General features: G+C 43.1%; 1 protein-coding gene across 6 annotated transcripts in view; it reads right to left on the bottom strand.

Moving 5' to 3' along the window:
* slf1 (SMC5-SMC6 complex localization factor 1) overlaps positions 1 to 21920 on the bottom strand; it is a 141850-nt gene that overhangs the window by 56948 nt on the left and 62982 nt on the right. For 5 of the 6 annotated variants that reach the window (XR_011949069.1, XM_072516296.1, XM_072516297.1 and 2 more), the window contains 8 exons: positions 15706 to 15867; positions 13162 to 13328; positions 9582 to 9722; positions 8808 to 8967; positions 8207 to 8354; positions 7564 to 7709; positions 6628 to 6797; positions 2648 to 2733 (listed from right to left, as the gene is read on the bottom strand). Coding sequence is in view for 5 of the 6 variants with exons in the window: in XM_072516296.1 (XP_072372397.1) it covers positions 2648 to 2733; positions 6628 to 6797; positions 7564 to 7709; positions 8207 to 8354; positions 8808 to 8967; positions 9582 to 9722; positions 13162 to 13328; positions 15706 to 15867 (1180 nt within the window). In the remaining variant the exon portion in view is untranslated. The remainder of the gene's footprint in view (positions 1 to 2647; positions 2734 to 6627; positions 6798 to 7563; positions 7710 to 8206; positions 8355 to 8807; positions 8968 to 9581; positions 9723 to 13161; positions 13329 to 15705; positions 15868 to 21920) is intronic. The other variant, XM_072516300.1, reaches the window with a different exon arrangement.

Genomic DNA, 21920 nt, shown 5'->3' with positions numbered 1-21920 from the left:
ATGCTCCCTAAGTCCACATCTGTGCCCGCACCGGTGACTTCACTACAGATGCCAGCACGGCTGAGTTCGACGCCCGGGCCAGCTGCGATACCAGAGCTTCGGCGATCACAGCGCACAATCCGTGCGCTGGACTGGCTGAACTTATGAACACTCCACCCCCGCCGGACTTCATTCTTTAACAGGGGGTGAATGTATTGCTGTAACAATTGGCGGAGTACTGGTTCGTCAGTTGATGGTGGATATTATGTGGTAATCAGCAGGAGATTTCCTTGCCCATGTTCAACCTTGTGGTGAATGTATTGCTGTAACAATGGGCCGTTTCCCCTGGGGTTATAACGGATAGTTCTGCTCGAGGCGATGCCCTTGCTGAGCAGGTACTGACGTAGTTTGTCGCTCATGAACGACGAGCCCCGGTCACTGTGAACGCACGTGGGGAAACCAAAGAGGGTGAAGACACTATGTAGGGCTTTAATGACATGTCAGGGCAAGGGATTCAAAGGAAGCGGGAGAACTCGTCGATGATGTTGAGGAAATGGTTGCAGTTGTTGGAATTGTTGCTGTAACAATTCACCATGTGCATATCTGTATTACACTGTTGCCCATGTGGGCTCCACATATGGACCATTGTACGGTATTACCTATGATTTAGCATGTTGGGGCCTGTGTGGGCTCCGCCCCTGGCTCCAGCCCTTGAGGCGACGTTTAAAGAGCAGTCGCCCTGTAGGCGGCTCCCACTAACAGATCAGTCGCAGGCAGGCACTGTTCTAGTTGATTAAAGCCACAGTTTACTTCTACTCCTGGTTTTGTGTGAATTGATGGTCGCATCAAACCTGAAGCCATGAGACGTCATGCGGTCCAGAATCGATGTTGAGGGTTCACAGGGCAACTCCCTCCCGACTGTATACCACTACCTCCGCTGCGTCTGTCTTACCAGTGAGACAGGACATACCCAGGAATAGTGATAGTGGTGTCTGGGATACTGTCTGTAAGGTATGATTCTGTGAGTATGACTATGTTAGACTGTTGCTTCACTAGTTTGAGAGACAGCTCTCCCAACTTTGGCACAAGCCCCCAGATGTTAGCAAGGAGGAGTTTGCAGGGTCGACAGGGCTGGGTTGGCCACTGACGTTTCTGGTGCCTGGCTGATGCCAGGTGGTCCATCTGGTTTAATTCCTTTTTTGTGTTTTTGTAACGATTAAATACAACGGAGTAGCTTGTTTGGCCATTTCAGAGGGCATCCAAGAGTCAACCACATTGTTGTGGGTCTGGAGTGACATGTAGACCAGACCAGGTAAGGGTGATAGATTTCCTTCCCTAAAAGGATATTAGTAAACCAGATGGGTTTTTACAACAATCAACAATGGTTTCATGGCCATCATTAGACTTTTAATTCCATTTAGGTCATTGAGTTTAAATTCCACCACTTGCCGCGGTGGGATTCAAACCCCCAAATCATGATACTGGGTCTCTAGATTACTAGTCCAGCACCAGCACAATTACACCACGGCCTCCCCACAAGTGTGGTATAGTAAACTTTGCATTTTGTTAATCTTAAAATGTGGTGTGATCGGTTCCATTATCTAAAATGGCTAACCTATTAATGTACACTCAAGATTGAAATTCATCACTATTTTGTTTTTAGTGAAATCTGATTAGTCCATCACGGTTGTAAACCATGGCAGGTGACCTGGACTAATGTCAAGTGAAATAAAATTAGTTGAAATAATATATAATACCATTCAAAAAATTGATAAAGATGACAAATAATTGAGCTGTTCCATGAACAATTTTATGTGCTAAGGGTAAATAAATTCCAAGATAAACAGAAAATGCTGTAAAAACGTGCAGGTCTGGCAGCATCTGAGATAAAGGAATAGAGTTAACATCGAGTCTGCACGATTCTCCTTCAGAGCTCACTAATTTCCAAAGATCTAATTGACAGCTCTGCTTTTGAAGCATTTAGACTATGGAGTTCATGGTTTACACTGCTTTCATGAAAATTAATCAATATAATAATTTTTCTTACTGTCACAAGTAGGCTTACATTAACACCTCAATGAAGTTACTGTGAAAATCCCATAGTCGCCACACTCCGGCGCCTGTTCGGGTACACTGAGGGAGAATTCAGAATGTCCAACTCACCCAACAGCACGTCTTTCGGGACTTGTGGGACGAAACCGGAGCAGCCAGAGGAAACCCACGCAGAAACGGGGAGAACTTGCAGACTCCGCAGACAGTGACCCAAGCCGGGAATCGAACCTGGACTCTGGCACTGTGAAGCAACAGTGCTAACCACTGTGTGGGGGACTAACCAGGGAAGAAATAAACTGAAATCCAGGATATGAGCAAGACATGCAGGTAATCTACAAAATAAATATCTCTAAATTTAATTCCTCGGTGCAGAGAAAATCTTTTTCACTCAAAAGGAAAACAGGAACACTGTAAACTGTTGCAGCCAGTATCCCTGGCTGTGGAGGAAGAGTATATATGTGGAAGCAGCTGTTCTTAATTATTGTTTATTGACCTCTGCTGGAAATACATATGGGCAAGAACCGGTTGAAACCTAACTGCAATATCCTAAAACTGAACACATTGTTGATACTTATTTTACAGTTGAATAATTTAAATTGATCAATTGCATCTTTACCATTCAGATTTATTTTACTGGATCCAATTTTAGTTTCCTTCATTTCCAGAGAACGCCTCTTTGCCACTAATGGAAGATTCTGCTCACTAGAAAAGGCAATAAAATGAATTGTTACAATTCTTTAATACATAAAGCATCACAAAGCATGGTATTGACATAAATATTAATTGGCTATACTTTGGAAATTGCGACTGAAAGGAGTTCTCAAAATATCAACTATTAGCAGCCCTGTGTGATGGAGCCTTGATGCACTAAGCGTCAAGAACCACAAAGACATGTGAGACTTTAACTGAGGCTTTAATACACTACATAGGAAGCTTACCCGACACAGACGACCCCAGACAAAATGGGTCCAGTCTCAGAAGTTGGGTCTTATACTTAACTCCCGGGGGAGTGGCTAAGGCGGAGCTCTCCGTGGCCAGGTCAGGTTACATACAGGTGACCGAACCTCTACAGAGCTACAGTACAATACACAGTACCATACACAGGATTACAGGGCCACGTTACACACAACTATTATATAACTATGTACAATGCTAGGGAAGTACAGTGGTGTATCACCACAAGCCTACAATTTGAACAAACCACAGCAATCATTCTTGAGCTAAATACAGTTTCAAATTAAAATAGCTGGCTCCTTGGACTGGCTGAAGTACAATGTGACAAACTAAATTATATTGGGAAGAAGTTGTGCACTGTATCAGCTGATGCAATAAAGATAGCAAATTTAAAAGCAGTGCTAAAAGGAAGTTTGTCTACTTGCAGCATTGTGGATGGATTGGGTGGAAAAAGAGGAAGACAGTCTTCCTGGGCAAATAGTCACACCTATTCCAGGAGTATTATTCACCAGCTAAGAGAAGCATTGCTTTGTAAACCAAAGAAAATAAGGTGACTCTATTTCACATAGGATTAGTACTGATGGAAAAATGCACTGATATGAATGCAGCTTTAAGGGAGGTTTAATGTTATATATAAAGCATCAGGGAAAATTAATCTTGTGAAATTATATTACAAAAATTATTAAAATGGTACTCGGTGCTAGCAGATCTGGCATTGGTTACTCACATTCAAATCTGAGGATATTCTGTTTCAGAGCATATGATTAACATACCATGGCTGGGATTTAATGGAGCTTGCAGGAGTGGGCATGATGACTTGGGAGGCCAGGAGAATTTGGCAGGAGTTCCTGCTTCCCGGCATCAAGAACACTGTCCCCAATTTAGTCAGGGGTGGGAAGGGCCAAATATGGGAATCCAGTCTCCTGGCGGCATGTATATTAGGCTCATTAATGAACCACTTAAAGCAAATTAAAACCCAGTTAAATTTAATGGCGCCTCAGAGATTTGAGAGTCTTGCATGGGTCTTCTGAACCAAGCAAATCTCCTCAGGTCTGCCAGTAGCTGACCAGGGTGGCCCTTTGTTCAGAGGTACTCCGGTGAAGATGTTTGGAGTGGGGAACGAAAGAGGGTACACATGCTAAAGGTCACACCACTATCCTTTTGTTTAATACCCTTTCCCGCAACCTCACTGGAAACCGCCTCCCCAGAAACCTTATTCACCTGCCTCATCTGCATTCAGGGACCCAATGTTGATCCCTGGTGAAGGCCTCTGAGCATTACCAAAAGTAGTCACCACTCCTGAAGGCACTGTAAGCAACCTCCAACTGGCCTGCAGCTCTTAGGGGTGGGATTTCCATACTGCTGTAGACTTTTCCAGTGGACTACTTTGCACTGCACAGAAAGGGGGCAGGGGAGAAAAGAGGCCTACATCACTGGAACTAAATTCCACCCCATTTCATACCCAAAGCATTAATTTACAGGCGACTGGATAATAAATTGTTTTAATTAACTTACTAGAATCTTTCAGTATTTTTAGAATTCAATTCTACACTTATTCAATTTTTCTGTATGTAAAAAATATAGTGGCCTGTTCTTGGACTGGAGGAAAGTGGTAATCACTATGAACCAGATTGGAAATAAATATTGAGCATTTAGTCATAAGTGGGAACAGGTTAGGATATGGCATTATTGATTAGTTCAGTAATAAAGTCTTGGAGCTTGGTAGCACTGGGTCGAGGTAAGCGTAGAAATACCATCTCACTGAGAAGTCCTGTCCCCAACTGGTCAGATACTTTCCTGATAGTTAACAACATAGGCAATATTTTCTGGCCATAGTTGAAATTTCCATTTGTAAGATCAGTATAAAGCACAAAACAAAATTGGAAAACTATACAGAATGGGTCAGCACGGGCTGGAAACACGATCAGGCGGGTATGGGAAAGACTCCGGTAGGCAGGTTGTAGGGCAGAAAGCAAATCAAAGAGTGGACCATTTTCTTTATAAAAAATGGCTGCTCGTGGCATTGCTTAAAGATGCACCAAGCACACAGCAGCAGTATCAAGAGTCAAATAGGACCTGCTGCCATTTTATACGTATCAAATTCCAGCCCATCAGATCCAAAAGTAACACCGAAATCAGCATGCTGTCTAAGTGTAACACAGGTGCGTGAATATGATAGGAAATATGCACTTTTTTGGCACTACCCGTTATGGCATTTCCCATGATTAGTCAGAGGCTATGTTAGAAACCTTTGTGGTGGTATTAGCTTATTTGGTTTGAAAAACTTCTACTTTGAAGGCTTTTGTAACAGTTAATGAAAGTATATTGACCAATGGTCGAATAATTCAAACTTTAAAACACTTCAAGACCTTGACTAGATTTTCTGAACTTCGAGAATCCATGTTTGCACTACCCTGTTTGTGCTTCTGACAGCTCTTCACTCACTTGCTTCATTCAAACGGAAATTGCAAAAAATTACAAACAAAATTTCTTGTAATTTATCTTCAGATGTATATTGGAATATAAAATAGGATTTTAAATTTAATTTATAAATGAATCATATTATTACTGAGAAAAGAGATATACTAGCAAAGATTTTTGCCTTCACTCAATCAGGATAGCTCGCAAAACTTTCCAACTGTAATAGGGAACAATTTATAAGGCAGAAAAAAAAGTGCAGATTGGTTGGCAAGTGAACTGATGGGGGAAGAAGCGCTGACATGAAGAATGCAGCATGGAATAGTTAACTGCACAACTCTGTTCAAATCCAAACTGTGGAGGTCAACTCTTGATTGTTCAAAGCATTGCCCTGGGGAACGAATCAGGCAATGACCGTTCCCAAACCTTTTGTTCCACTGAAAAAGGTGCACTGTGTGGACACCGTGGGGCGGCACGGTGGTAGTGGTTAGCACTGCTGCCTCACAGCACCAGAGACCCGGGTTCAATTCCTGTCTTGGGTGACTGTGTACAGTTTGCACTTTCGCCCTGCGTCTGCATGGGTTTCCTCCGGATGCTCCGGTTTCCTCCCATAGTCCAAAGATGTGCAGGTTAAGTGGATTGACAATGATAAAATTGCTCCTTCGTGTTCAGGGGTTTGAATGTCAGATGGAGTTTCAGGGATAGGGCGGGGAAGTGGGCTGAGGAGGGGTGTGCTTTAAGAGGGTCGGTGCAGACTCGATGGACCTTCTGCACTGTACGGATTCTGTAGTGCGACATTCCTTTTGCTTGCAAAGGACGGGGACCTGTGTGTGAATATATATGGTTTCTAGCATGTGTAAGTTGAGCCATATTGTGGGCCCAGCTGACAATATTATTTCAAACTATTAAGCTATAATTATCCATTAAGCTCAATACTAGGTGATCAAGCCACTTTTACAAGATACTGTTAAAATTTAACAGAATACAATCCATTTTTTGCCAAATAGCAGACCAAGACCATAAAAATTAAAGTCATACATATACATTTTTACAGGACACGTTATTCTTTTTGCATTTGATGCCAAACCACTCAAAAGAAAAAAAAAATGACACTGACAATTATCTGGGAACAAAATATGGGTCACCAAAAGGCTATGGAACATTTCAATCGAACAGCTTTCCCAGAAGTCACTTTAAAACAGTGATGTTGTAAGAATTACTCACGCTAGAATGGTCAGCGCTTCCACATGCCTCTGCCTGTCACCAATTAAATTAAGTGACGGCCTCAAAGGTTCAGGCCAAGGCCACTGTCCCATCTTCTTTCCCTTAGGGTCTTTCACCACCACTTTCCTACAACTTCCTAGCCTCCCCAGGGCTATTAAATATGAAGAGATCTATTAGGACAGGAAAATTCATTCAATGAGATATACAGTCCACTCACCTCAGTGGGACTTGAATGGCATCTGCCCAAAAGTCATTCACTACTGATCTAATGTAAGGTCATACCTAGATGATTCATTTTTCTTGTTTGCCACTTTTGTCTGCATATCTAACTTTGAGCATTTCAACTGAACAATTGCTGCTCAAACACAACAATCCAGCAATTTTTCATACCATACTTTAATTTTATTAATATCTGAGAAAAATAAAAAGTTAAGAAACACTGACTGCTTAAAATGTAATACCGAATGATACAGCACAAAAATTAAGTCACTTTCCATTTATAATTGATTGAACAATTATAACAAGGAAATTCATAAAACTACTTTACATGTTCGAAGTATATTCATTATTAAAGGGAAAAGGGATATATTTTACATCTCAAAGTCCAGATTAGTAAATTCCCAATTTAACTTTGCATTCAAAGGTGGAAGGACAATTTAATGTTTCCTTATTTGTTTACTGAATGGAGAGTTCATTACCAAAAAAAAAAAGATCACAAAATAACTGCGCCCACTCTTTCGCAAACAAGGATGGTTAAACAATAACCAGGCAACATAAGGAAGCCAGAATTGTTATAATTCTTCCAATGTTTTTTGCAACTTACACTGCATAGGGGATCAGAGGGTTAGACATTTCATATACATTCACTTGGCAGAACAAGGAAAGTTCAAATGCTTCACTCTGTGTAACTAGATTTTAGATAAAATTAATACTCACAATTTGGTGCAGCGAGAAACAATTTTTGGAGATTTCAATGCCATTATTGTAGCATATCTGCTTATAGATAGCATGTGCCGTGAACATTTGTAGCCAAGGTGACGGCATTAATTTAACCAACATCTCTATTTCCTCTTGATTGTAATCTGGAAGGAATTGTAAGTTTCTATTAGGGTAGTTATTTTGGATCACATTCACATCATCCCACAAACCAAGTCAATAAAAATATGATTTTTTATCTCCATCTTTCATTATTTGTCAGCATTATTTTGTTTTTGAAGTCAGTTCATTTTGCATTTCTCTATGGCAGCATTTTTCCTGAACCTACAAAAACCAAGAAGCTGTCTGTATGGAGTTTGCACTTTCTCCCAGTGTTTGCTTGGGTTTCTTCCGGGTACTTCGGTTTCTTCCCACAGTCCAAAGATGTGCAGGTTAGGTGGACTGGCCATGCTAAATTGCCCCAAGTGTCCAAAAGGTTAGATGGGATTACTGGGATAGGATGGGCTTAAGTAGAGTGCTCTTTCCAAGGGCCGGCGCAAATCAGATGGGCAGAATGGCCTCTTTCTACACTGTAAATTCTATGAAAATAAATTCCGAATTGATATTCAGGGCAAAAAGCAATAAATTCAATAATTGCCTTCACCTTGACAACATAGAGGAATGTAAAACTGTAAATCATCCCAAGCTCGGCCAGATAAGGATCTCCCACGTAGTCTATTTGCCAAAAGTCGATATTCCACAACTACTCCTAATATGCCATGCAAAACGTTAGCTGTTTCACAGAAATCCCTCTGAATAGAAGAAGAAGAAGAAGAATTAAAATTACCCAATGTATAGTCACCACTCATGGCTGGCTCAAATTCAAATTAATCACTTAAAAAACCATAAATGTACATTAAGCATCAGGGGCCTAAACTTGTCCCTAATTCTTCAGGGTCTGAAAGTTTAATACACTGCCTATCCTCACTCAAATCTAGTGCATTTCTCTCCAAGCCCAGCCAGAATTATAACTGCCTAATTATGCAAAAAGTATAAAACCATCAACTGGTGATGGTAATTTTTTTGACACAATCTGGCTAAAGCAAAACAATTTCCAAAATGTACTTGAGGTTCACATCCTTCATGTGTGGAAAACACCCAGACGGCTCATAGGTGCTTCCAAGACAATGCATCAGGTCAATGTCTTAGATATTAAAAAAAGCCACTTGTAATCTACAACTGTAACTTGCTACAATTTTACTCACATCATTTGGTTTCTTAACCAGTGCTCTAGTTGCTTGAAGAACACAATCCAACAAAACACCAACAGGATTTGTCATTACATCAGAGTATTCCAGGAAGAATTTTGCAAGGACAGATGGAGGTATGGTGCGGGAACGCCCATAATTTGTGTTTTCATAACAGCTTTCACACGGTAAAAGGAAAGAATAAATTTACATCGAGTCAATCTCAGTAATTGTGTCCTATTTTTGATAAAGGAAATAATTTAATGTACAACCCAGAAAGAGGTTGACACATAACCATCCAATGGCAGATTCAGATTAGCATTATTCCAACAGCTGCAATAATTGAATTGATACAACATATTGAGCTAAAACATTCCAAAATAGTCCCCACGTCAAATTACCTTTGTATAGGCTTTTCCTATATAATTAAATGCACTAACAATCTCACAGTTCATCTGTATTATACTTGGTATCAGTAGTCCAAGGAATGTTGACCAGTAGACGACCCTATATGAATAATGCTAAGGTAATTTAAACATCCCAGGCAGACAAAGCCTCCATTTCCAACATCTCATTCAAAGGATGGCATTGCTAATAATAAAGCATTCCCTCAATATTAGATTGGAATGCCAGTAGCGATTATATACACGTCTCGTATTGGAGCTTAAACCCACAATATTTTAACGCCAGAGAGCTACCACAGAAGAAGTCAAGCGAACATTTTATATCGCTTGCAAACATCACTTGCATACAGAAAGATCCCATAGTAAAGATCAGTTCATCCCAAATTACCTTTTGTTTAAAGCCTCGAGCTCGGCTTCAAATAAGTCAAAGAAGTACTTCAACAGCAATCTATAAAATGGCTTCAGTTCTGAAATGGTTAGTTGTTGATTTGGTGGCTGATGACAAGGTTCTTCATCATAAACACAAGACCTAAAATTCCAAATTAAAAGTTCATTTATAAATGAATGGATGGCAGAAATAAACTACCTATCAAACAGAAGTTCTTGCAGCAACTTGGCTTCCGAATACGATAAAAATGCTTCAAGATATATTGAGTAATGTTTATAACAGAGAATTTGGATTTAATACCCTTCAACTTTAATTACTGATTCTGATAGAATTAGATTTGTTTATTGTTACGTGTACTGAGCTGGTGAAAAGTATTTTTCTGCATGCAGCACATGAAAAGAAAATACGTAATAGGGCAACACAAGGTACATAATGTAAATACATCGACACAGGCGTCAGATGAAGCATACAGGACTGTAGTATTAATCAGATCAGTCCATAAGAGGGTCGTTTAGAAGTCAGGCAACAGCGGGGAAGAAGCAGTTTTTGAGTCTGTTCGTGCGTGTTCTCAGACATCTGTATCTCCTGCCCGATGGAAGAAGTTGGAAGAGTAAGCCGGATGGGAGGGGTCTTTGATTATGCTGCCCGTTTTCCCAAGACAGCAGGAGGTGTAGATAGAGTCAATGGATCGGAGGCGGGTTTGTGTGATGGATTAGGCTGTGGTCACGACTCTAAAGTTTCCTACAGTCTTGGGCTGAGCAGTTGCTATACCAGCGGTGATGCAGTCAGATAGGGTGCTTTCTATGGTGCATCTGTAAAAGTTGGTATGAGTCAATGAGTCATGCCGAATTTCCTTAGTTTCCTGAGAAGTATAGACGCTGTTGTGCTTTCTTGGTCGTAGCGTCGCCGTGGGTAGACCAGGACAGATTTTTGGTGATGTGCACACCTAGGAATCTGAAGCTGTCAACAATCTCCCCTCGGCCCATTGATGCAGACAGGGGTGTGTACAATACTTTGCTTCCTGAAGTCAATGACCAGCTCTTTAGTTTTGCTGACATTGAGAGAGATTGTTGTCATTACACCACTCCACTAGGTTCTCTATTTCCCTCCTGCACTCTGACCCATCGTTGTTAGAGATCCGACCCACTATGGTTGTGTCATCAGCAAACCTACAGATGGAGTTGGATCCAAATTTTGCCACGCAGTTGTATGTGTATATAGGGAGTATAGTAGGGGGCTAAGTATGCAGCCTTGCGGGGTCCCGGTATTGAGAACTATCGTGGAGGTGTTGTTGTTTATTCTTACTGATTGTGATCTATGGGTCAGAAAGTCAAGGATCCAGTTGCAGAGGAGCCAAGTCCTAGGTTTTGGAGCTTTGATATGAACTTGGCTGGGATTATGGGCGGAGCTGTAGTCAATAAATAGGAGTCTGATGTAGGAGTCTTTGTTGTTGAGATGCTCCAGGGATGAGTGTAGGGCAAGGGAGATGGCATCTGCTGTGGACCGGTTGTGGCGGTATGCGAATTGTAGTGGATCTAGGCGTTCTGTGAGTATGGACTTAGATGTGCCTTACGACCAATCTCTCTAAGCACGTCATTACAATCGATGGTAGTCATTGAGGCACGTTGCCTGGTTCTTCTTTGGCACTTGTATGATGGTGGTCTTCTTGAAGCAGCTGGGACCTCGTTACGGAGTAGGGAGAGGTTGAAGATGTCCGCACACATACCTGCCAGCTGGTCCGTGCAGGATCTGAGTGCATGACCTGGGACCCCGTCTGGACCCGTCGCCTTCAAAGGGTTCACTTTCAGGAAGGCCGATCTGACTTTGGAAATGGTGACGGCGTGGGTGTGTCCGGGGCTGCTGGGGTAGTCAATGGTTTCCTGCTCGAACAGAGCATAGAATGTACTGATTTGATTTCATCGGGGAGGGGTGCGCTGCTGCTGTAGATTCTGCTCGGCTTCACTTTTTAGCCCGTTATTGAATGGAGATATCTTTTGTTATATTTTCTAAAAGATCTATTTCTAAAAGTTTTGTTAACACTATTGTTTTTTTTTTTTAATTTAGAGTACCCAATTCATTTTTTCCAATTAAGGGGCAATTTTAGCGTGGCCAATCCACCTAGCCTGCACATCTTTGGGTTGCGAGGGCGAAACCCACGCAAACTCCACATGGACAGTGACCTAGAGCCGGGATCGAACCTGGGACCTCGGCGCGTGAGGCAACAGGGCTAACCCACTGCGCCACCATGCGGCCCTGTTAAGACTATTGCTGAGTTAGTGCAACAGCAGCCCATTGGCATTTAAAAAAAAGCCCAAAATGATAAAATTGGAAGTGTTTTGATGGGTCTCTATTATAAAGTCAATTTTCAACATGTAGTAGTAAATTGTTGATTTTGCACGACACTGACAGTATTTCATAAACACAAGGTAATAATATTTCCAGAAACAACTGCATTCAGAGTGGCTAATTAGACCATTTTGAAATTCATATATTAATGCAATGCAGGAAAAAAAGGCCAATAATATAGCACAATTAGTACTGTAAAGTCACAGCCAGTAAATATTTCTGTTTAGTCCTTTGCAAATTAAATTTCTTATTCCAGCACTTTTACATGATATGCATATATAAAAAAAAATAAGAGCTCCTCCAGTTACGAAATCTGACCATTTGCATTACAAGCAAATCCGACAGAACATGGGCAGGATGCTCCGTTTTGCCGGTGCCCGGGGTTTTCCAACGGCGTGGCGCTGCCCCACAATGGGAAACCCCATTGACCGGCCAGTGTAACAGAGCATCCCGCCCCTAGCCTTTCACCACCAGCAACAAGGAAATTCATACACTTAAATGTTTATGATTTCAATTGAATAGCCAAAAATGTTTAGCCATGCCCTGTAAAAAAATCCAATTTAAAAAAAGGCATTTCATTTATTTCTTTGAAATCAGCCTGTGCCCAATGCAGATAAATGACAGTTTAAAAAAAATTCTTGATGGGATGTGGGAGCCGCTGGCAAGGCCAGCATTTGTTGCTCGGCCCTAAATGTCCTAGTGAAGGTGGTGGAGAGCCACCTTCTAGAACTGCTCGAGTTCATCTGGTACAGGTATACACACAATGCTGTTAGGGAGTTGCAGGACTTTGCTCGGAATAAGGAGCTCAATAAATTTGGAGAAATTCTGCAACTTCTTAATAGAAATTTGAGATGCAAAGTTAGATTTCACTTTTAAAAGTTCATTTCATGTTACACCAATGTGCAGCAGGTCGGGATGCACTTGGAGCGGGGCGGGGGGAGGAGGAGGAGGGGAAGAGACAGTTAAACCACTCCAGCCTCCCGGCATTACCAAATCTGATGGAGTCCGCATGTGATTAAGGTTCACACTTTTATTTTGAGCATTCAGCTTTTACCATCAGCATTATAATTTTTTTAACATCGAAACAATCAGAAAGGATTGAACAGCATAGCTTCTTAAATAAAACGGAGTACAAGAAAATGGATAAGACCACACTTAAGTGAAAACATTGTGCAGTAGTCATACATGTGAAAAATATTGTCAATTCTGATATTTAGACATGTAATTTCCTTACCTTGCAAGTGACTGAAAAAGAGAGACACTTCCTTTCTTACAATTGGAGCATTGAAGAATTCCCATATAGTAACTCACAATCGTAAACTGTTGCCAGGGTGGATGATGAAGAACGAGAGTTTGCATGATGCTGATGAACTCAAGTAAAAAACCCATGTCTACATTACCCTACCGCAAAAACAAAATTTACTGTAAATTTACCGTAAAATCAACAATTTGCATTCATACAGTGCCTTTTGTGTAATTGACCAAAAACTTGGTCGAAGAGATAGGTTTTAAAAAGCCTTAAAAAAGTAGGAATTACAGATTTGGCTAGATGGTCAAATATGCATTCAGGGGGGCGAAGGAGGTGAGGGATATATAAGAGGACAGAACTGGAGGAACAGTTCTTGAAGATTTGTAGCGCTGGTGGAGAACACAGATAGGTTGTGGCAAGGCGATGAGGAATTTGGACATGAGGCAGAGGGCTAGGATTTTTTGGCATGGGTGGGAAAGGGGAGGCAGAACCGGAAGAAAGTCGCAAAGGCCAGCTCACTGCAACTCCTGTTCATTAGCCGTCCAGTGGGGTGACTAATCGCTCAGCAGCTGGAAAAAGGTCTCGAGGTAGTGGCCACAGCTTCACCCAACATGGAAGGGAACCATGCTTGAAGGGTCGTCAGCACCTGAACCCCAATCCGAACAGTATTTGCCTCAGCCATCCGTAACCTTCCTGAGGCGATTAAAGCATACCAGAATTTAGGAACGTTTGACCTCAGCCCCCAAACATAGAGGAGCCAGAAAACCCAGTGGAAAACTGCTTGCTGGTTTGATGGAAGCAAGATGCTCAGAGGCACACAGCTCCACCCCTAGCCCCCCTCCCCGTTCAAAGGGTACCTTCATGCCTGCACTGATGTTCTCCACTGCAGCCATTTGCCACTTCCTGCTCACGAGACTGCTCTTGCAAGAGGCCAAGAGGTTGCTGGGCTGGGATTCTCTGGTCCCATCTAATGGACGTTTTGCTGGTTCACCAAATTTTCCGTTCCACCTATGTGGGGTCTGGCCATGGGCATGACTAGAAAATCCCGGCCCTGATCACCGGATCAGTATGCCAGCACATCACCTGTCTCAAGTTCTCCTCCTCGGGAATGCATAATGCCCATGCCACCTGGACATGCCATTCAGACTGGGACATCCTTCCAGTAGCTGCAGAAAGTCTTGTCCAGCTTCCCCGCTCAACCACCCACTCTCAGGTCCATCTCCAGTGAGCCTCCTGCCAGGAATATAGCCTCCTCACGGGGACTTTGAGCTCAAATCGTTGGCTGCCCAACTCGTTTCTCGGAAAGTAAGTAAAAATCTTCACTGCATGGCTGCCTAATGCAGCAATGACAACACCTGTCACCCTTTAAAAGCTTCAATGTCTCAGCACCAGCCCTCCCATGCGCTTACTGGAAAACAAAGGTTTTTAAGATTTTCTGGAGGGCTACTTCTTGATTTTCAGGAACTACCTTTTGGGTTTTTAGGGGCTCCATTTTCAACAACTTTATTTGATGATGCAGTCATGTAGTAACATACCTTTTGATAGATAAGGTAAGGTAGCACCAATATGAAAGTTTGTTTAAATTATTAAATCTTTTAACTGTTTTATTTATTTATAATTAAATCTCTCATACTTCGTTCCTAAAATGAAAATTCGAACTACTTGGCACAAGGCAACTTGTTGGAACGAATCTCACATCTGCAACCCATGTTAAAAATTAATTGCAAGCAATTAGCACTCTCCAGCATTCATTGGTTTTGTTCTGCCAATTTGAAGTTTCTTTCCTCAGGACACGAGGGGAAATATTGGAACATCTCGAAGTCACACACCATCCGGTCGGAGGACAGATGTTGCCATTTTTTCATTATTGCTGCTACTTAGCGCCAAAGGGCCATTAATACTTTCTGAGGGCAACTAAGGAACAACAATTAATTCAGCACTGCTCCATCCCAAGAATAAAAATCTGGTTACAGAAAACTTGCAGCCACTAGATTGGAATCCAGGCCCCAGGAATTGTGCCACACAATGTTACCTAAATTTCAACGTATACACATACCACACTCTACAGAACAGGCTGATTTCCCACTAATACAAAAAATGCTTCATTATATCTTCAAGGCATTATAAAATTCTTCACAACAAATTGCTTTGGAGGCATAGAGATTTGTTATACAGATAACTTCAGGAACCCATTCTTTCTTGGTACAAAAAAAGTTGAATAACCAACTCCTCTTTTTGTGGTGTTGGTTGGAGTAAGAACTTTGGTCAGAAGAGCAGTGCTCATTGTTCTTCTTTAAACTATGCCATTGACAGCTTTTAGATCCATCTAAAGAGCGGCTTGTTTGATGGTTGTGAAAAGAGAGCAACAACAGTTTTATTTTGAATTGGTTCAGATGTAGGCCCTTTTTCAACGTAAAAATTTCAGATTTTTGTGGACTCCAGCAGCATAAGTAGAAACTGGTAATAACTCCTCACCGACTCCAGAAAGCTAGAAGAGATTTAATTTAGCAATGAAGTTTCTCAACTCACCTCCAGAATTAGTTGCAAAAGAGACTGTAGAAGGTGTGCAGGTGGAAAAGATTTGGATGACAAATGGAAGCTTATTTCCTTCAATGCTTCCATATAGAACTGCCCCTCCAAAATACCTTCTATTCTATTAATGGTTACTCCAGGGAATATCATCGCTTTATTCTGCAAGCAGAAGTTATTCTTTTATGAATGACGATACGTTAAAGTATTCAAACTAAAACTACACAAACTCCCAGTCAGCGAATGAACATGGCGACATACCTTTACCCTGAAAAAGCTTTCAGCAACTTACTCAGATAACATGAATCAATAATTTCAACTGACACGACAGACAAACAGCAGATTTACTATTGAACTATCTGATTGGAATGCCGAAATGCTTTTCACCATTCCACTATACATTTTATTTTACTAAGTTACTTCACATGATTTTAGGAAATGCGTATTATGTGACAGTACTAGAAAGGAATAATGTATGCGGGGTTTCAAAGACAGAATCTATTTTGCTACAATTAGGAAACATGCGAGGAACTATTATACTGTTGGGCATATACTATAGGCCACCAAGTAGTGGGGAGGAGGTAGAGGAGCTCATTTCAAAGATGCAAGAATTTTAGAATAATTATAATTGATATTTTAATAATTCTAAGCAAATAACAATGTAAAGAACTGGAAGAGGAAGGCATTCCCGAGAACTTTCTTGATAATAATAATTGGACTTCCATCCCAAAGAGGAAAACAGTTCCGCATCTAATTCTGGGAATTTAACTGGGGCAAGTGGAGCATGTTTTGGAGTGAGAGCATTTGGTTAGGTTTAGACTAGAAAGGGCAAAGAAAGTCGAATGAGAAAATACTCAACTGGAGGAGATTAAAATTTCCTGAGTTGAAAAGGGGTCTGGCACAGACGATTTGAATCAAAGATTGGCATGAAAAACTAACAAAGGGACAACTTCAGAAAGAGATACAGTTTGAGTACAGGCTACACATTCCCATGGAGGAGGAAAAATGAACTAGGAGGGGCATGAGATAAAAAGTTATCTGGTGTTATAATTGTGGATTATGTTAACGGTTAAGAATGGAGTTTTGATTTCAGTTTAAGGCGAGTTGGGGGTTGTTTACCCTTAGTTTGGTTTAGTATGCCTGTGCATGTGTTTACAAACCACGCTTGAACATTTGGCTCAACTCAGGGGCATGAAAGCCCAGAGGTTGCTGTGGAAAAAATTGCTGAGGGAAGAAAACTGGTGGGTTGTGTCCCCCATCCCCACACAAGGCAAGTGTAAAATAAATTGGTTAAACTGGGTCAAGTCTGCTGGATTGAGTGTCAGGTAGAAGCTCACATTGTTTAGAATCAATATCTTAGTCATCACAGCTATGTTTATTTTGTTCAAGTTTGTATGGTAAAGATCCTAAAGATAGCAAAGGAATGGTGAAAAGAAAAGTGAAGCCAGTTAGAGAACAAAGGGGATTCTCTTCTGTATGCAGAGGGCATAGCTGGATTGTATCCAATCTAATCTGCTAAATGAAGTGAAAATTGTAGTTTTCTGGCCACAAATCTTCCAATCCTCCTCAGAAATGAATGGTGTCAAAGGGCTTGAGGATCACAAATGTTACAACCCCTCATCCCCATTAAAAAAGGGGGCCAGGGATAAGCTGGCAGCTACCAATTAGTCAACCCAATATGTGTTGGGGAGAGTAGTGAACAATTCTTCTCAGACTGGAGAAAAGTGTGTAATAGTGTCTTCTAGGGGTCAGTGTTGGTGCTCCTCTTGGTATGTACATTAATAATTGGGTGTATAGGGCATGATTTCAAAGTTTACAGATGACAAATCTCTGAAATCTAGTAAACAGTGAGAAGAATAACAAACTGATGAAATGGGCAGACATGTAGTAGTTGGAATTTGATGTAGGGCAGTGTACGAAGAATTAAGACAGGCAAAGCAAACTAAATGGTACAATTTTAATGGAGTGCAGGAACAGAGACATGGCAATGTAAATACACAAATCTTCGAAAGTGTCAAGACAAATTGTTAAAGGCATAAGGAATTCTTAGCTTTATAAATGGAGGCAAGCTTTGTGCTAAACCCGTATCACTAGGCCCCAGCTGGCGTATCTTGTCCAAATCTTTAGGAAGAATGTCAAGGTTTAAGAGAAGGCGCAAAGGAGATTTACTGGAATGGTAAAACATTCAGTTGTGTGGAGAGACTACAGAAATTGTGTTTCTCTCTTCAGAAGGAGGGGAAGATTTGACAGAGGTGTTGAAAATCAGAAGACTTCTGATGGGCCAAATAAGGAGAGACTATTTAAAAAAAAATTTAAAAATATATTTTATTCAAGATTTTTTTGGCCAAACTGAACAGTACATAGTTTTTCTTTTAAACAACAATAAAGCAATATAAAAAACAGTGGCCAGTTTTAAACAAATAAATAAATTATATATAAACCGAAACGAAAACAAAATAAATGGCAACTGCCTTGTCAAAAATAGTTACTTTCCAAAGATACAATCCAACAGTCCAACATACATTACCTATAACCAATGTCTATACATATACAATGACATCCCTGAGAGCCCGCCCGGATCCTCCCTCCCCCCACCCCCTGGGTTGCTGCTGTTGTCTTTCTTCCTTTTCATTCCCTCTATCGTTCTGTGAGGTAGTTGACGAACGGTTGCCACCGCCTGGTGAACCCTTGAGCCGAACCCCTTAATACGAACTTGATCCGTTCTAACTTTATAAACCCTGCCACGTCGCTTATCCAGGTCTCCACGCCCGGGGGTTTAGCTTCCTTCCACATAAGCAATATCCTGCGCCGGGCTACTAGGGACGCAAAGGCCAAAACATCAGCCTCTCTCGCCTCCTGCACTCCCGGCTCTTCTGCAACCCCGAATATAGCCAACCCCCAGCTTGGCTCGACCCGGACCCCCACCACCTTCGAAAGCACCTTCGCCACCCCCACCCAGAACCCCTGTAATGCCAGACATGACCAAAACATGTGGGTGTGATTCGCTGGGCATCTCGAGCATCTCCCACACCTATCCTCTACCCCGAAAAATTTACTGAGCCGTGCTCCAGTCATATGCGCCCTGTGTAGAACCTTGAATTGTATCAGGCTTAGCCTGGCACACGAGGACGACGAGTTTACCCTACGTAGGGCATCAGCCCACAGCCCCTCCTCAATCTCCTCCCCCAGCTCTTCTTCCCATTTCCCTTTCAGCTCATCTACCATGATCTCCCCCTCGTCCCTCATTTCCCTATATATGTCCGACACCCTACCATCCCCCACCCATGTCTCTGAGATCACTCTATCCTGCACCTCCTGCGTCGGGAGCTGCGGGAATTCCCTCACCTGTTGCCCCGCAAAAGCCCTCAGTTGCATATACCGAAATGCATTCCCTTGGGGCAACCCATATTTTTCCGTCAGCGCTCCCAGACTCGCAAACGTCCCATCTACGAACAGACCTCTCAATTGTACTACCCCAGCTCTTTGCCATGCTCCAAATCCCCCATCCATTCTCCCCGGAACAAACCTATGGTTATTTCTTATCGGGGACCGGACCGAGGCTCCCGTCCTTCCCCTATGCCGTCTCCACTTCCCCCAAATTTTTAATGTTGCCACCACCACCAGGCTTGTAGTGTATTTCTTCGGTGAGAACGGCAACGGTGCCGTCACCATTGCTTGTAAACTGGTCCCCTTGCAGGACGCCCTCTCCAATCTCTTCCACGCCGCTCCCTCCCCTTCTCCCATCCACTTACACACCATTGAAATATTGGCGGCCCAGTAATAATCATTTAGGCTCGGTAGTGCCAGCCCCCCCCCTATCCCTACTACGCTGCAAGAACCCCCTCCTCACTCTCGGGGTCTTCCCGGCCCACACAAAACTCAGAATGCTTTTCTCGATTCTCTTAAAAAAAGCCTTCGTGACCATCACCGGGAGGCACTGAAACACAAAGAGGAATCTCGGGAGAACCACCATTTTAACCGCCTGCACCCTACCTGCCAGTGACAGGGACACCATGTCCCATCTCTTGAAGTCCTCCTCCATCTGTTCCACCAATCGTGTTAAATTAAGCCGGTGTAAGGTTCCCCAATTCTTGGCTATCTGAATCCCCAAGTACCGGAAGTCTCTTGTTACCTTCCTCAGCGGTAAATCCTCTATTTCCCTGCTCTGCTCCCCCGGATGCACCACAAACAACTCACTTTTCCCCATGTTCAATTTATACCCCGAAAAATCCCCAAACTCCCCAAGTATCCGCATTATCTCTGGCATCCCCTCCACCGGGTCCGCCACATACAACAACAAATCATCCGCATTTAAAAGATACCCAGTGTTCTTCTCCTCTCCTGAAAACTCCCCTCCACTTCCTGGAACCCCTCAGTGCTATGGCCAGGGGCTCAATCGCCAGTGCAAACAATAACGGAGACAGGGGACACCCCTGCCTCGTCCCTCTGTAAAGCCGGAAATAATCAGACTCCCGTCCATTCGTAACCACACTCGCCATCGGGGCCCTATACAGCAACTGTACCCACCTGATATACCCGTTCCCAAAGCCAAATCTCCTCAACACCTCCCACAAATAATCCCACTCCACTCTATGAAATGCTTTCTCGGCATCCATCGCCACCACTATCTCTGCTTCCCCCTCTGGCGGGGGCATCATCATTACCCCTAGCAACCTCCGTATGTTCGTGTTCAGCTGTCTCCCCTTCACAAACCCAGTTTGGTCCTCATGAACCACCCCCGGGACACAGTCCTCTATCCTCGTCGCCATTACCTTGGCCAGAATCTTAGCATCCACATTTAAAAGAGAAATGGGCCTGTATGACCCGCATTGCAGCGGGTCTTTTTCCTTCTTTAGGAGGAGCGATATCGTTGCCTCTGACATAGTCGGGGGCAGCTGCCCCCTTTCCCTAGCCTCATTAAAGGTTCTCGTCTGAAGCAGGGCCAGCAAGTCCATATACTTCCTATAAAATTCCACCGGGAATCCGTCTGGTCCCGGGACCTTCCCCGCCTGCATGCTCCCAATCCCTTTCACTACCTCCTCCATCTCAATCTGTGCTCCCAGTCCCGCCCTCTCCTGCTCCTCCACCTTAGGTAATTCCAACTGATCCAGAAAGCTCATCATTCTCTCCTTCCCTTCCGGGGGCTGAGCTTTGTATAATCTTTCATAGAATGCCTTGAACACCCCATTCACTCTCTCCGCTCCCCGCTCCATCTCTCCCTCCTCATCTCTCACCCCCCCTATCTCCCTCGCTGCTCCCCTTTTCCTCAGTTGGTGGGCCAGCAACCGGCTCGCCTTCTCCCCATATTCGTACTGTACACCCTGTGCCTTCCTCCATTGTGCCTCTGCATTACCCGTAGTCAACAAGTCAAATTCTACATGTAGCCTTTGCCTTTCCCTGTACAGTCCCCCCTCCGGTGCCTCCGCATATTGTCTGTCCACCCTCAAAAGTTCTTTCAGCAACCGCTCCCTTTCCCTACCCTCCTGCTTTCCTTTATATGCCCTGATAGATATCAGCTCCCCTCTAACCACTGCCTTCAACGCCTCCCAGACCACTCCCATCTGAACCTCCCCATTGTCATTGAGCTCCAAGTACCTTTCAATACACCCCCTCACCCTAAAACATACCCTCTCATCTGCCAATAATCCCATGTCCATTCTCCAGGGCGGGTGCTGTTCTTTTTCCTCCCCTATCTCCAGGTCCACCCAATGTGGAGCGTGGTCCGAGATAGCTAATGCCGTGTACTCCGTCCCTGTCACCTTCGGGATCAGCGCCCTTCCCAAAACAAAAACGTCTATCCGTGAATATACTTTATGGACATAGGAGAAAAACGAAAACTCCTTACTCCTAGGCCTGCTAAATCTCCAGGGGTCTACTCCTCCCATCTGGTCCATAAAGTCCTTGAGCACCCTAGCTGCAGCCAGCCTCCTCCCGGTCCTGGACCTCGATCTGTCCAGCCCTGGGTCCAGCACCGTATTGAAGTCTCCCCCCATTACCAACTTTCCCGCCTCTAGGTCCGGGATATGTCCCAACATACGCCTCATAAAATTGGCATCATCCCAGTTCGGGGCATGTACGTTCACTAGAACCACCGCCTCCCCTTGCAATCTGCCACTCACCATCACGTATCTACCCCCACTATCCGCCACTATGGTCTTTGCCTCAAACAGTACCCGTTTCCCCACTAATATAGCCACCCCCCTGTTCTTTGCGTC

The sequence above is a fragment of the Scyliorhinus torazame genome, chromosome 9 (assembly GCF_047496885.1).
Source record: "Scyliorhinus torazame isolate Kashiwa2021f chromosome 9, sScyTor2.1, whole genome shotgun sequence".
Classification (NCBI taxonomy): domain Eukaryota; kingdom Metazoa; phylum Chordata; class Chondrichthyes; order Carcharhiniformes; family Scyliorhinidae; genus Scyliorhinus; species Scyliorhinus torazame.
This window is presented reverse-complemented; position numbering and strand designations above follow the sequence as displayed.